Source organism: Salvia splendens, chromosome 15 (genome assembly GCF_004379255.2).
Source record: "Salvia splendens isolate huo1 chromosome 15, SspV2, whole genome shotgun sequence".
Lineage (NCBI taxonomy): Eukaryota > Viridiplantae > Streptophyta > Magnoliopsida > Lamiales > Lamiaceae > Salvia > Salvia splendens.
In genome coordinates, this window is record NC_056046.1 from 11,489,197 (window position 1) to 11,504,417 (window position 15,221).

General features: G+C 39.8%; 4 protein-coding genes across 4 annotated transcripts; 2 read left to right on the forward strand and 2 right to left on the reverse strand.

Annotated features, from left to right (window-relative positions):
* Positions 1–262: 262 nt before the first annotated feature.
* Positions 263–4,010, forward strand: LOC121769028 (mediator of RNA polymerase II transcription subunit 27-like). The gene is made up of 7 exons (XM_042165679.1): positions 263–660; positions 1,562–1,727; positions 2,329–2,773; positions 3,196–3,255; positions 3,340–3,408; positions 3,482–3,525; positions 3,609–4,010. Exons 1-7 carry the CDS (start codon positions 393–395, stop codon positions 3,781–3,783), a joined length of 1,227 nt encoding a protein of 408 aa, XP_042021613.1. The 5' UTR covers positions 263–392; the 3' UTR covers positions 3,784–4,010.
* A 476-nt stretch (positions 4,011–4,486) lies between these two features.
* Positions 4,487–5,657, forward strand: LOC121768404 (probable transmembrane ascorbate ferrireductase 3). Its single transcript, XM_042164905.1, has 4 exons — positions 4,487–4,722; positions 4,799–4,847; positions 4,934–5,133; positions 5,225–5,657. The coding sequence occupies exons 1-4, from the start codon at positions 4,558–4,560 to the stop codon at positions 5,483–5,485; spliced, it is 675 nt and encodes a 224-aa protein (XP_042020839.1). The 5' UTR covers positions 4,487–4,557; the 3' UTR covers positions 5,486–5,657.
* A 78-nt stretch (positions 5,658–5,735) lies between these two features.
* LOC121768403 (protein OBERON 3-like) lies at positions 5,736–9,478 on the reverse strand. The gene is made up of 2 exons (XM_042164904.1): positions 7,401–9,478; positions 5,736–6,457 (listed from the first exon to the last, which is right to left on the reverse strand). Exons 1-2 carry the CDS (start codon positions 9,283–9,285, stop codon positions 5,874–5,876), a joined length of 2,469 nt encoding a protein of 822 aa, XP_042020838.1. The 5' UTR covers positions 9,286–9,478; the 3' UTR covers positions 5,736–5,873.
* Positions 9,479–11,724: 2,246 nt separating this feature from the next.
* On the reverse strand, positions 11,725–14,211 carry LOC121769251 (zinc finger protein 4-like). Its single transcript, XM_042166003.1, has 2 exons — positions 13,923–14,211; positions 11,725–12,771 (listed from the first exon to the last, which is right to left on the reverse strand). Exon 2 carries the CDS (start codon positions 12,733–12,735, stop codon positions 12,034–12,036), a length of 702 nt encoding a protein of 233 aa, XP_042021937.1. The 5' UTR covers positions 12,736–12,771; positions 13,923–14,211; the 3' UTR covers positions 11,725–12,033.
* Between the last annotated feature and the right edge of the window lie 1,010 nt (positions 14,212–15,221).

Consider the following 15,221-nt stretch of genomic DNA (forward strand, 5'->3'; position numbering starts at 1 on the left):
TAAATGCTTGGAGTAAAATTACTGTTTGATGTGACATATACTGAAAAATGAGTTTAAGTTTGAGTTTGGTGTAAATGGTCGGAGATGTGTCTCTAAATAAGACTAAAAAAACATGTATTCCTATTTAACGGTTAAAACATTAGTTAAGGAAAATTTTATAGACATTTATAATTAAATTATTAAACTAAATACTTACTACCTATTAAATTAAAAAGATGAATATGCTCTTTTATTATTTCTTGGAGGTAGTACTATTCAAGTTTCATTAGTTTAAAATGTGGAAATAAACCCAAACCCTTGATTTGATTAGCAGCGATCTTTGACGGGATCAATTTCATCATCGGAGAAGTAGGAATCAATTCCAATTTCAAACCTCCAAAATTCGAACCAAAATGCAGCAGCCAGCTGCTCCACCACCGGCTCAACCGCCTCCGGCGCCGGCGGGTAATGCCCCGCCCAAGCAGGTGGCGCAAGCGCTGGAGCAGCTCGGCCAAGCTGGACGGCTTATTGCCGATGTGCGGCTCGGGGCGGACCGGTTGCTGGAAGCCTTATTCTTCGTGGCCGAGAAGCCTCATCACCAATATTCTGCCAAGTGTTTGAACTTAATCCTCAAAGAAGAATCCCTAATGCGCCAATACCTCGTCAATCTCCGCGCGATTGGTCAGTATACTCACAAAAACGTCTATATGCATCCATGATTTCATTCGTACAATTTGTTGAATTTTGTTTGAACCTACTATTAATTGTGTGTAATTGGAATTGATTACTCGCATTCACGCAACTTGGTAGGAAGCTTGAGTTGGGGTGTGATTTTGGGCATTTTGGTGTGATAGTTGTAATTTCACCCGCTAGCATAAGGAATGCGAATTATATTTATGACCAAATGGCCATTTGGTAGTTAGCTTAAATTTTGGTTGAATCAAAGATGGATTGTAATGTATGACATGGACATACTCAGCGAAATGAGATGAGATCATTGTAGGAATCTTTCATTTGTGTTTTTCTTATGATTGTTTCCTGTGAAGGTTTAATATATCACATGTTTTTATTGTCTAGTGTTAGTGTGCTTTTCTTAGGCTCTGTAGATTGAGCCATTGAGGAACCTTAAGTAGCAGTTTCTGGATGTTGTATCTTAGGAACTGAGATATAAAGCTACGGTCCAATTAGTTATAATCATAGTAGTAATACTTAAATTTCTTCTACACCAAACTCCATTTTTGAAATGTTTGCTAACCTTTTTGATCCATGTTGGTAGTCAATGAAGTCATGGAATAACTTTAAAATTTTATGGGTATTTTCTGGACGGGCTTGGATCATACAAACCTGTTGTATCTATCTTGTATTTGTTGCTCTTTCACCTTTCTTTTTAGATTACTGCATATTTTGTGCATTTTGATATGGACTTCAAAATGCAAAATTTGACATATTTTGTGAACCAACTCATAACATTTTTCTCTCTTTGTGGGTCTTCTCTTTTATCTCAATCTGCACGGAGGGAAAAATTCTCACTGTTTGTGGTCATAAAATGTGATTTCGCATGATATGATTTTGTGTTTGTTAGGAAGACAGCTGGAGGAATCTGGTGTATTAAATGACTCTCTCCGTTCACGTAGTAATTCTTGGGGTCTCCACATGCCTCTGGTCTGTCCAGATGGAGCTGTTGTTGCCTACGCATGGAAGCGGCAACTTGCTGGCCAGGCTGGTGCATCTGCTGTTGATCGAACCAGGTATGCTTATTTTATACTGAAGCTAAAGGTGCAAAAAGTTGGCTATTGCTGGGCTTGCCTAAAGAAAAGGATATACAGCAACCCCAACCTAGGCTAGCTATTGATATCTTGGCCTGTTCCACTATCTGGCCAGCATATTACAGATCAAGGCAGATTAGTTAATCCAATTCGAAATGCTGTTATCCATGGATATTTACTCTTACTAGGAATGAATTGCAGAAAAAAATTGGGACTGCAGTGATCCTAGAGCAGTATCCTGAAAATTTATATTGGATGCTTGTGACACTCTTCTTTCAATACATGTTTCTGATTTTAATCAGATTGGTGCTCACTCGTTCATGTTACCCTTCTAGCACAATAATTTATGCAAATAATTTCAATTGATGCCATGAAAAGTATAACCTTAAATATGACATAGTTATATTGTGCTGGGTAAATAGATTGCTCTTGCCTCTTAGTATAATTTTAATCTGGACTGGATGGGTTTCAAATTTTCAATTAATTGAAAACTAAACATTCATGCTTATATATGAATGTATATCTCTCTCAAAAAGTTCAATATATTTGTCATAAGTATTTGTTTATTTGTGGTTTTGCATAGGCTGGCACTTAAGGCATTCACAGATCAAAAGAGGCAATTTTTCCCGCACCTTGCCGACGATTCTGTTTTAGAACCAGCAACAAAGAAGCACTGCTGTCCTCTGCCAATATCTTATGAAGAGATTGGTGATCTAAAAACAGTGAGTGATATGCTGTCTCATCTAGAGAAAGAAGTTCCAAATCTTCAAGCATGTACTTACCAGCGGATGGAGTGGTTAAAGAGAGCATCGTCATTGCCCTCTTCGGCAAATGAAAACCCCACTGAGTCAACAAAAGATCTTAGCTTCCCAAGCACAAGCAAATGGAGAGAACATCCAGAAATGCATGCTGCAGATAAAGCTGCTGTGATCGAGTTACTTCTCCCCTCAGTTTTCAGAGCAATAGTATCATTACACACAGCAGGATCTGTGGATCCTGATGCAGTAGCTTTCTTTTCACCTGATGAGGTGATTTAGTAAGCTATGCTTGAACGGGCTTTATTTTCTTATTCCTCTAATCATTAACTATATTGCTTGAAGCGGTTTTCCATGCTTCTGGTGAAGGCTTCTGTGAACTGCCTTTGCAGTTATGTTTTGTGCCTTAAGAGGCTGATTATCGTGCACATATAAGGAAGGAGATAAAGGCTTCGTTATGATAATCTGCTAGATACTGTAGTTTAATAGTAGTTTATTGAAGTAACTAGGGAGAAAGCCCAGCTTTCACTTGATATGTTTTGGTATAATGAGTGCCTACTGCTAGATGTTTTTGTTAGTGTTCCTGTTAATAATATTGCTTATTTCCTGAGTTTTCAATTTAAGAGTTGTTTTTTTGGTACCCAGTCTGAATTTCAACTTAGATCTGATGCATTACTGTTAAATTTCTTATGAAGGGTGGCAGCCATTTGCATGCACGAGGTTTTTCAACTCATCATGTATTTAGGCACGTCTCGGTAAGAGGTTTTCAGCACTGACGTCTACCCATTCCCAGTACATTTGGATACTGAAATTATCTCCTTGATAAATTGTTCCTGCAGGAACATGCTTCTATGGCTCTGCAGTTCTTTATCTCCGCCCATCCAAAAATGGCCTTGCAGCTTTTGCTGGTACTCATATGATCTGTAACTAATTACGTGAAGGTGTTTAAGGTTTAAAACTACATTTTTCATTTTGTTGCAGCACTGGGTTTGCAGTTATCAAACACTGTTTGTGAAGATGTGCAGGTAAATATTCCTACACTCATTCCTTCTTCCTTGTTGTAGAGTATTTTCCTAGTAGTGAGTTTTTGGTGATTACAACTGTGCAGCAAGTGTGGGAAGCTACTAGCAATGGACAAACAATCAGGGTTGGTGTTGCCTCCCGTGAAGCGTCCTTACTGCTTCACGTCTGCTACAAGTACGTCAAAGAACTCGCCTACTGAAAAATGCAACCTCAATCTCATTCAGGCTTTTCACATAGGCTGCTTTTCAGAGGATACATAGTTGCGTCTCTCTCTCTCATGTTGTAGATTGTAGAATCAGGCTGTCGAGATGTGACCTTTGCATTGTGCTCATTTTATGTGGGATAAATTGTAGTGAGGATAATTGTCAAACACGCAATCTTTACATTGTATATTAACTCAACTGTTGTTTTTTACTTGTCTGGATTTATTGGATTAATCAAAATTATTCAATATCAAATGACAACAGGAATATGTAATGTTTCTATATCCTCTTTTCTTCACATTGTGCCATCTATTTCTGCAATTTGTTGATTGGACTATGTTTTTTTCATCACTCAACAACACATGTTGCTACTGTATGAATCATCATTCAACTTTTCACCAAAAACAGTATCTCATTAAACATGATTCTATCCTCTTGAAACTTAACACAACAGTATAATAATAACAGAGAATCATCATCGTCCAATGGAGCGAATACACATGCATATTTTACAAAGAAAAAGAAGTCATTTTTGCTTGGAATCTAGAAAACTTTATAAATCCAAACAGAAAAAGATTTAATTATCTAGTTTACTCAGACTCAAGCAACTTTTCATTATCCCTTGCTAAAGTATAAAGTCATTCTCCCTAAGCAAATATGCCAAATCAGCAACACAAGCAACTTGTCCAAAGTTGATTAATTGCTGCATATTAAGTTCTATTCCGTCCCTATAAATATATAAGTTTAGGCTCAGAAAAAATTGTGCACAATAAGAGATATTCGTGTGTAGAATTTTTGTTTCATGCCGAGCCTCAAATTGTTTGACTGAAAATGGATGTTGAGCGCGACAGGGGTAGGTATCATAGTTCAGCCTCGGGTCTTACCGTGGTGGCTCACTTCTTTGGCATACTAGCAACCATTCTCATGCTGGTGTGGCTGCTCCACTATCGCGAGGGAATCGACCTTGATTCAGATGACGCCCGTCGCGTCTTCAACGTACGTCCTCGCCCTCTTCTTCTTCATTCTCAGAGTCACATACTTGTTTGGTTCCCATTAATGTTTGTTTGTGCAGGTTCATCCTTTCCTCATGTTCTTTGGGTTCATATTCATGGCTGGTGAAGGTATGAATAAAACAATCCAAACCAACAAATTCTCTATACCTATTTGTATGAAACAGTTTCGATGAATAAATTGTGTGTATTTTCAGCTATGATGGCGTACAAGACTGTAAAAGCAGAGTGGCAAGTAAGGAAATTTGTTCATCTCTTCTTCCACTTGGTGGCTATGTTGTTAGGGATTGTGGGGTTGCATGCCGCCTTCAAATATCACGATCAAGTCCGCCTGACCGACATGTATAGCTTGCATTCTTGGATTGGTATCGGCACCTTTACTCTCTTCTGCGCTCAAGTATGTATTTATCTATCTATCTATCTATGATTCATTGTTTACTAGTTTCTTGCATTGCACGAGAGTAAAACTAGTATATTCCTTATTGCAGTGGTTGGTTGGACTCGCTGTCTTTTTGCCTCGGAGCTCCCCCTCGCATTCAAAGGCAATGATCGCCCCGTGGCATGTCAACGGTGGCCGAGCTCTCCTCTTCATGGCCATCGCCACAGCCTTGACGGGGCTCATGGAGAAAGCCACTCTCATGAGGCTGCAACACCAGAACGAGGGGCGTCTCATCAACCTTCTTGCCCTCTGCATTCTGCTTTTCGGCATCTCTGTCGATTTTTCTGTCTCTCTAGCTCGTTATGCATGAACCATTTTCACTCTTCTTTTCTTTTTTAATTCTTTTTTATGATTTGGTATCTTGTGTATTGGTGATTTGTGAGTGATTGTTTGTTGTGGGAATGATTGATTTGTACTATATTGGAGTTTAAATATTGGATTGTGCAAATAAATGAAAGGAACATTCATAAGAGTTTTTAAAATAGTATTGTATTAATATGTAGTTTCGCATATAAAATGGTATTATTTCCTAGATGAAAGGAAGGAAAGTAGGCTTTCTCTGTCACAATTGCTTGATCATTAAACAATTTGGTGCTGGAAATCGTACATACATAACATAAGTTGAAACAGAGTACTCAAAAATCTTGGTTTCTTCCAAAACAAAACAGAGCATCTGAGCCTAATATAGGAAACATTAGTTAAACTAACTGTTGCTTCGTTGCTTCCATTCTCTTGAGCAATCCAGAGATCTCCGACTGCATTCTGATCTTCATCTTGTAGTAATCGCAGTGCGAATTCTCCAACATCTTGAGCTCCTCGAGCTTCTTCCTCCGCCTCTCCTCCGTCTCCTGCAGACACAGCTTTGCTAGCTTCTCGGCATACTCCTCTTCCAGCTTCTCGGTCTTCAGCCTCACCATCCGCCTGAAACTCTCGATCTCTGTGCGTGCCTCATCAGCGCGGCTCTGGAACATTCTGGCTTCGGCTTCCTTGATGCGCACAAGGCTCGCCAAGCTGTCAAAACCGTCCTTCTTTATGGGCTTGACCGACCATTCATCCTCAACAATCTTGTCGCTCATGGGAGGAGCTTTTACGTCGTTGTGGTAAGGATCAAAGGGAGATGACTCCTGCCGCCCGCGCGAAGAGTTCATGTTGTAGAAAGATGGTGAGGGAGCGAGGGTGTTGGAGGGTGGGAGAGTCGAAGCATCTTTTGTAAAGCTCGGTTGATCGGTTAAATCTTTTGAAGACATGCTTGAAGCGCCCATCTCCAAGAGAGAATCTGCAGCTGCATTCAAGCAAGCAAAAAGGCAAACAGTAAAAATAGGAATCATTGTCGAGTCAGTCAGCTGCCATGAAAAAAATGACATGAAATATGGCAAAGGAAGGCTATGTACATAAGAAATCTATCAAAGAGGTAAGAGACTAAGAAATTGATGAGAGCCAGTCTTGTTTCAGAATTTATAATTCAATACTAGGACAAGGGATGAATGTTCTGCATCTGTTTCTCGGATCAGATTTAGGAAGACTCAGAAGAGATTGATTCTCATATGAAACTTAAGCGCCAAATAAATAAGAACGCAATATATTTTCGACCTTCATTAACGATGGTTATAAACTGTGAATAGAAGACAATTGTTAAGCAATGCAATTCTAAAAAAAAAAACTTTCATGATCCAGGTTGCTTCATATTATCTCTTCCAACTGGAATAGCATTGTGAATAATCAATAGAAGCATTTTGTTAACAATGGCATATTAGCCTTTTAAATGTGCTAATAACATATGCTAATGCTATTCACAACAACTCTTCTTTCCAGAAAAAGAATATGATCAATTTGAAGAATGAACCAATACTTGAAAAAACCAATTTGTATAGATGGCGATGAATGTAAATCATGTTCAACATCTCAATATCAAATATCCAACCAAACAAAATTCATTTCATGACACAATACAAAACATGAATACTATTACCATTCAGCCATAGCAAGCTGCCAAGCTTTCCGATCCTAACTACCGAACCGATCAGAATACAACAATTGAACACATCAATTTGGTCCAACTAAGAATTCTATATTGAATCTTTTTTGACACAAAAGAACAGTTATCAGTCAAGTCATTGAATGGCCAATCCGTCGCATAATACATTGCACTCGAGAAGATATATCAAGACTTTAATGAGCATAACTAGTGAGTAAGACAAGCAGGAAGAAGAGGTTTGGGAACTCACAGTTAAAAAATTGGAAGATAGAACTGCAGACTTCTGGAGGAGTAATGATATTGCTCCGAAGTTTGCTGATCATCTCATCGGCCTTGATATGCAACTCCTTTCCTTTGCGATCTTCGCTTCCTCCAAAGACCTTCCTAACACAGTCGAGCTCTTTGATCAGGGTTTCTAGACCCCAATCCTTGGCACAAGACATGAAGACATCCTTAACGAACCCAAACATCTCAGAAGCATGGCCGCAGCCAAGGCAGTGAAATTGCATCTCGGTTGCCCCCGACAACCCTTTCAAGCAGGGGCCGGGCTTTATGAGGTTTCTTTGAAGGCCACAAGCCGCATGACACCAGTGTGAACAAGCATCACACCCAACCCAACTGCATGTGTTGCTGGCACAATCAAAATTCAAACACACGGGGCACATGCATTCACTGCAAAATCCCTTTTTCGTCGAGCAAATCTTGCAGTCACAATCCTCAACAGGTAATGACCGCCTGCAGTTTATGTTCCGGCACCTTTCAAGCAAGAAAATATCAACTAATTCAGATACTGGGAGTCGGTTCTTGCTATGTAAAAAGCTTCCTAGTCCCATTTTAATCGCGACCAGAACTTCAAGTTGGCTCTTTTGGCACTTTGAGAGAGTCTCATTGGTGCTAAGGTCGGATCTTCTCTCAAGTTTCTTCTGGAAAGCCACCAATTCATCTTTCCTCTCAGGACTGTCGATGACATTCTTCAAGTACTCTTTAACAGATTCAACAGTTTCATCGGTGAGCTCCTGCATTACCTGAGCCATCACAGGAACAGACTCCGAAACAATCTCCCTAAGTATTCTCTCAGGTCGTGAAAGCTTACGCACTTTCACCACATCTATATCTTCTGAATCTCTCAAGTTCTCCAAGTTTCTTCTCCTCGAATCACCCAACTGACCATCTGTCACTGGTCTGGCAGGCAGCTCAGACGGGAAGAATGAAAGATTTTCAGAGCTAGCTGTCCTATAAAGACTATTGTTACTAGAATCCTTATTCAATCCATTGCGATTGCCCATCCCAACCCCTCCTCCACCCACATGATTGGAAAATGCAACAGTGCCATCTCCAATCGGCCTAAAACGGCTGTGGACAGAACCATTGGTTCCCTCCCCACAATTCCAGATCTGATCACAGTCCCTCCTATGACTTCCACCAGAGTATTCATAATTCTCAGTCGAGTTCCTAGTGAGCGAGCAGCTAGGATTATGCGAATGGGGATGAGAATACGAGTACGAAAGCGAGGCTGCTGTAAAGTCATTTGAGTAAGTAGTCTGCGTATTATTGTTATACGACGGCCCCAATGACTGAACACTCCTACTAGGCCTCAATCTAGAGGGAAGATCCCCCCCATTCTGAACACGATTCGACCCGGCCAAGGACAGGGAAACATCAGGAAGAGCCAAAGATAGGTTCAAAGACTCAACCTTTGGCTTCTTCTCCCTATTCTCAGCATCATTTTCAGCATTCTCAGCCTCCCTCTTAGATGAATTCCCTCTGCTCTCGTTCAACCTAAGAAAATCCCTTTCCACCCAAACATTATTTTCCCCTTCATTTTGATCCTCAGCTACCGCTATCTCTTTCCCCTTATACCTACCGCTAAATTTATCAAAAGAATTCAGCAACGAAGCATCTTTTTCAAAGAACGGTTTCGAATTTTCGCAGAGATAGCTAAGAGTAAGCTCCTGACTCCCTAAATTCCCAGCCCGTTTAGCCTTTTCATCAAAACCACCGATCGAATTAATTTTATCTTGCGATTTTTCTCCAAGAAAATCAATACCCTTATCAAAAAACTGAGCTTTTTCATGCGGGCCATCCCTATTTTTCTCCCCTGACAGCTCATCAGAATGATCTCGCTCTCTCTCCATTTCCAACTCAAAACCAGAAACAAAAAAAGCAAAATGATTGGAAAAGAGAAAGAGCTGAAAACTTACAGAGACAGAACAAATTCCGTAAAATTCAAAAGAATCTTAGGGCTTGGTTGAAATTTTAGAGCATTGACTCTACTGCTCTCTCTCTTCCTCGCTGTATATATTTGGCAACTTGCAACGGCTGAATTCCTTTTTTTCTGCGAGTATTCACACTTTCAAGTCTTCAACGCGGATGATTTTGCTTTGTTGGAGGAATGAAAACCCTAAAATGCCCCTTGAGCAAGTCAAATTAACGCTTCGAGTGGTCCTAATATCTCATTGTCTGGATGACTTTTATGACCTTTTGCTTGAGTGCCAAATGCTCTCAGTTATATATATATATTAATGTAATGTCTCATTAAATAATACTCTCTCTCTCTCCTCCTTTTCTTTTTTCTTTCACCAGTGTGTGTCTCACGACTTTTTTTTTATACTCTTCATTAAATGAAATTGCCCTCTTTCAATAGAGTAAAATTAGTATTTATTCAAACTCATCATCATAGATTTTAATACAAAGTGGTTTAGGATTGGTTTGGTTATATTTTATTGATTCTTTAATTATTCTATTTGAGAGTGGTTGCATTCGCTTTAAATTCATCATGTATCAACACCCTTAAGTTTGATGCCATATTATTATAGATTTAACAATACTGATATAAAAATTATTTCCATCCACAGTCGCGCTTCATTTTGAAGCTTCATTGACAATTAATGGATGTTGTTCACTTTATAATTAATTAATAGCTTGATCATAAAAATAGAAATAACGAGGATAAAATTGGAGTTTTTTTTAATAATGTCAATGACTTGATTGAACAAGTTGACCAAATATATTAAATTTGATATCATAAGCATTTGTCGTAGGATATTCGGCCTAGGTAAGTTCTAAAAATGCATAAATAAGGCTTAAATGAGCAGGCCCTAAACTAACCAATGGGCCCAAATGATTAAATTGTATAGAGTAATGATGATAGTGCGTTAATGGAGTACTTCTTCTTTCCCGTACATATTTCTTTTGGACGCTTAAAAGAAAATTATGTTAAATAAATTAAGTGTAAAGATAATAAAATAGGAAATAGTATAATAAAGTAAGGAGTGAATAGAAAATTAAGTACGAGAAATAAGAGGTGTTGCATTCTGCCCAAAAAGATTGACTCAACTATAATAAAACGATCCAAATAATATTAATTTATTTTCATAATATACTTTCTCAATCTCAATCTCAATCTCAATCTCAATCTCAATCACATCATCGACAAATGGGTAGGTGCTCTTATACATTGCAATCATCGACTGATTTCTCTGTATTTAATTCACTTTGACATGAGATTTTCTGTCCCTAGAAATGGTTTCAACTGGCCATAGATAATATCATCCATACCAAACTTGAGTGTTACAATAATTCAATAAATTCAATTCATTTCACTCATGTGAAAGCACAAGTTTAGCATTGTGATGTGGTTTCGACCAATTTATACAACGCATACCAAATATGCATGCACATGGCCGAGACCGGCCTCATGTTTTGGAGTGCACGGTACGAATTTGGCCAATTCATATAAGAGCATCCACAATGGCGGACTTCGACGCGGAATTCCCACGGACGTGGTGGAATTCCGTGGCGGACGTCCGCCATTAGGCCACACACTCGCGGATACGGAATTCGGAAGAGGACGTCGCAGGTCCGCGGCCTTCCGCGGAATTCCGCACGGAATTTCGTCCTGACGTCCGCCATTGCGTGGACTGTCACGGAATTCCGGCCTTTGCATTAATTTTTTTTTGATTTTCTATAAATACATCCCGTTGAACTTCATTTCATCCACACCATTTGTTTTAACAAGTATGTTTTTTAATGAAGTATGTTTTTTTTAAAATAACGTGTGTTCGTTTTCTCCGTATTCGCGTCGAAATTTTAATTATGTAAATTCTTTACTTCCGAAAATTGGTTAATTTGTGAATTTGTGAATTTTTTTATGTGGGAATTCCGCAGGGGAATTCCGCCACTGTGCAAGGGGAATTCCGTATGACGTGGCAGGGCAGTGAGAAGTCCTTATGACATGGCAGTGGGGATTATGTGGGGAATTCCGCCCCACTGCGGATGCCCTAAGGTACCATACTTGCGCATTTACCCAAGAGCAGCCGCATGTAGGTTTGATATGCATGGTATGGCATGAGTTTGGTGAATTCAGCCTCGATAATTTTTATATGCGTAGCATGTGTTTGGCTAGCACAGTCGTTGCTGGGACCGGACCAGACAGGACCGGACCCCACCACTCGGCCTCTCCCTACATACACGATGCTATTCTGAGCCCGGTACCGTAACACAATCAGACCGGACACACCACGCGATCCAGTTCAAAAGATTTACTCCAAAATATGAATTAGTGTATTTCCTTATTTCCCACAATACATCAACCTGATCTTCATATGCTTCAATAATAGTACAAATTGAGTGAATTACAGAAGATAGAAATGGAAATTTTAGCAGTATTATAGTCGACCTTAGAGTGATAGTACAATACTAGTGTTCTTATCCCAACTAGCAAATTATAGCATCTCCACACCAAATTCATCTACCAAGAATCTCTGTTTGAAGCTACAACCTCTAAATCATCACCATCTTCATCTCCATCTCCATCTCCACCACTCAAATCTTTGTACAATTATTTATGCATCACATGTAAAACTCCAGTGACAAAAAAATTGTCAAAGTTTGAGGTTTAGGTCAGGAAGAGATGAATGTTCTGTCCTCGGAGGTAGGGCAGCCCCGGCCGCCATATCCGAGCCCTGCCCCGATTCGAAGGCCGGATGTCCCCGGAGACCCTCCATTTGTCGGAAGCTTCCCGGCCACGATAGCTCCCCTTCTTCATACTCCATACAGAGTGGCAATCCGAAGTAGCCTTGATCGATAAACCGAGCACCGCCTCCACCACCACCACCGCCTCGTATCCCCTGCTCCGGGTGCATTGTAGCATGAGCCTGGATGCCTAGAGACCGGAAGGCGGATCCGTGGAGGGGGAGCGAGGCGAGGCTGGCGTATCTGTCGGAGAACATCTCCATACGCATGGCCCTCTTGGCGAGCGTCCGCTCGCGCTTGTGGGCGTTCTGGTGACCTCCAAGTGCCTGGGAGCTGTAGAACTTGCGGCGGCAGTAGTTGCATGAGAAGACTCGCGAGGAGGGCGGAGGGGGGTTGTTGGAGACGGCATCACTGGGGGGTGTGAGGTCGGGTTCAAGGGAGCCGTTGAGGCCGAGGGTGAGGTCTAGTGTGACGGGCTTGATGAAGCTGTCGTCGAGGCAGGATGAGGTGTTTCGGCACTCTTCCTTGGAGTAGACGGAGGTGTTGGAGGCGACCTGGCTGCTCACCTCGGATTCGTCCTCGGATTCCATGTTCATATTTGGAGGCATCATAGTTCGATTCGACCAACCCCTTGTTTACTCACTCACCTGAAATTAAGAATGCTTAAGCTAATCAGTTGGGTGTTAGAGAGAAAGGAAGAGAGTCAGTTCTCTACCCCATATTAGCATATATGGATTGATCAATTTTGAGTTCAATTGGTCATGTAATCCTTCAAATACTGAGCAATATATGAGGGTGTTTGGTTACTTGATATACTACTAAATTGGCTTATTTTATCAAAGGGAAGCCAAGAGTCTTAATGTAAGAATAATTGTACATGACATTTCCTAGATTAAGTTCAAGTTCATCCAATCACACGAAAAAGAATTTCTAATCCAACAAATCGAACACCCCTATATTACAAATTGAATTTAGTACCCGTTGCAAACGTTTCGATGAGAGAAGCTGGATATGAGGAACCATATATACTAATCTGGGATTACAATATAATTGAACAATGAAGAGATAATCAGTTAAGAGCAAATGATAATGCATTTTGAAGACTATTCAAGAAAGTAAACAATGGAGACCATCTAAAGAGTAAGAATCTGCAGATAGCATTTGAACTTGTAACTGAAATACCCAAAATTGGAATAGAATTTCAAATGGTAATGTTGTTATACAAGGTAACATAGTTTACAAGTACAACATTCTTAAAACATGACAAACTTGAGCCTATGTATCATATATAATATCCGATTTCCTTATTCGAACAGAACCCTATTTATAGCTTTTGCTCTAAATAAGGATTGATAATTCAGTGTCAAAAATTACTTGGTATACAAAATAAAGAGATAAAATAATTTAAAGTCACTAGATTCATATTCAAAATAAAGTCTTAGTCATATCACAAAACCAAAATAAAACTTCTTTAAAGGAATCAACACAAGAATTAAATGACAAATTTATGCTAAGTTCCACAGAGGGAAAAAGGAAGCTATCCAACAAGAAATTCCCAGATCACAAGTCATACAACATCATCAGAATTCCCTTATAGAAAAAAGCAAAACTAAACACACCCTCAACAAAGCCCAAAATCAGATTCATCAACAAAGAACAAGAAGAAGATATATGGAATAAAAAAAAAGGCACAAAAACAGTTAAACAGAAACTCCAATCATGGAAAAGAAGTAGGTAGAAAAAGGTTAGGAGAAGGAAAAAGGGAGGGTTTGTTTGAACTTAGAAGAGAAGAAGGTACCTTGAAGCAGCAGAAGAGGGGGCCTCAGCTTCAGAAGTGACAAGACAGAATTTGGTGCAGATTCTAGTTTTTACCAAAAATGGTTTGAGTTGAGGAGAGGAACACAAGAATTGGATGGGGAGATAAGATCATTGGAGAGAGGGAGAGAGAGGGGTAGTGGGACGTCAGATAAGTCAGAGAGAAAAGCAGATTAAACACAAGAGACAGGGGAGGGGGGGACTGTATTTTGTTGGCCTCTACTATCAAATGAAAAAAGCATTTGCATTATGACATTACATATTCATGTACATATAACTATAAAGACAGGCGCACAGAGGAGAGAGAGTGAGAGTCCCACTCACCATAGAAACTAGTGTCTATTCTATACTGGAAGGATCCGCCCACCAACGATAAACCATTCTCACAATCTGCTATTCACTTCCATTTTTCTACTGTAGTTACCAAGTTAAATCATTTATTAACTAGTAGTATGAGGAATGTATTCAATTCCCTTTTTTTTTTATAAATTCACATGGGGTAAATTATTTTGAAATAGGAAAAAGACATTGCCCATTCTAATAAACCATAATATCCAATCATTGTCTGCTACTTATATTAAAGAAATAGGGTGGCTAAGAGCATCCACAACCGTGCTCTTGCCAGCGGCACGGTTGTGGGCCCGGGCGGTACTATTCATGTCTGCTCTCTGGCAAGAGCACAACACCCACAACTGTGCTCTTCCGCAAGGACGAGCACAATTAATATAAAATTCAATTACACAAAAACATTTCCATAATATTAAAATTCATTTAAAACCCACAATAAATATTACAAATGACAAATAAAATTAAACATTGCATAATTAAAATCCTAAAAATTAAAAATTACATAATTAAAATCCTAAAAATTAAAAATTACATAATTAAAATCCTAAAAATTAAAAATGACACTACTCGTTGCCGAATTTCGCCCACATGTGGTTGATTAGGTCTTCTTGTAGTTGATTGTGGATTCGAGTATCGCGCATTGTGTGTCTTGTCTCGATCCTCTGGCCAACCGTCGTATGCTCGCCTCGGCGTAGGGGAGACCTCGCTGTTGAGCTTCCGGCTTCGTCCTCGTCGTAGAAGCTAGCCGCCCTCGGCCCTTCGTCGGCTATAATCATGTAGTGTAATATAATACACGTGAACATGATGTCGGCGATATTATTCACGTACCACAGCCGAGCCGGGGCCTTCACAATGTTGAATCGAGCTTGAAGGACCCCGAAGGCTCTTTCGACATCTATCCGCGCTGACTCTTGACGCTGCGCAAAAAGAACCC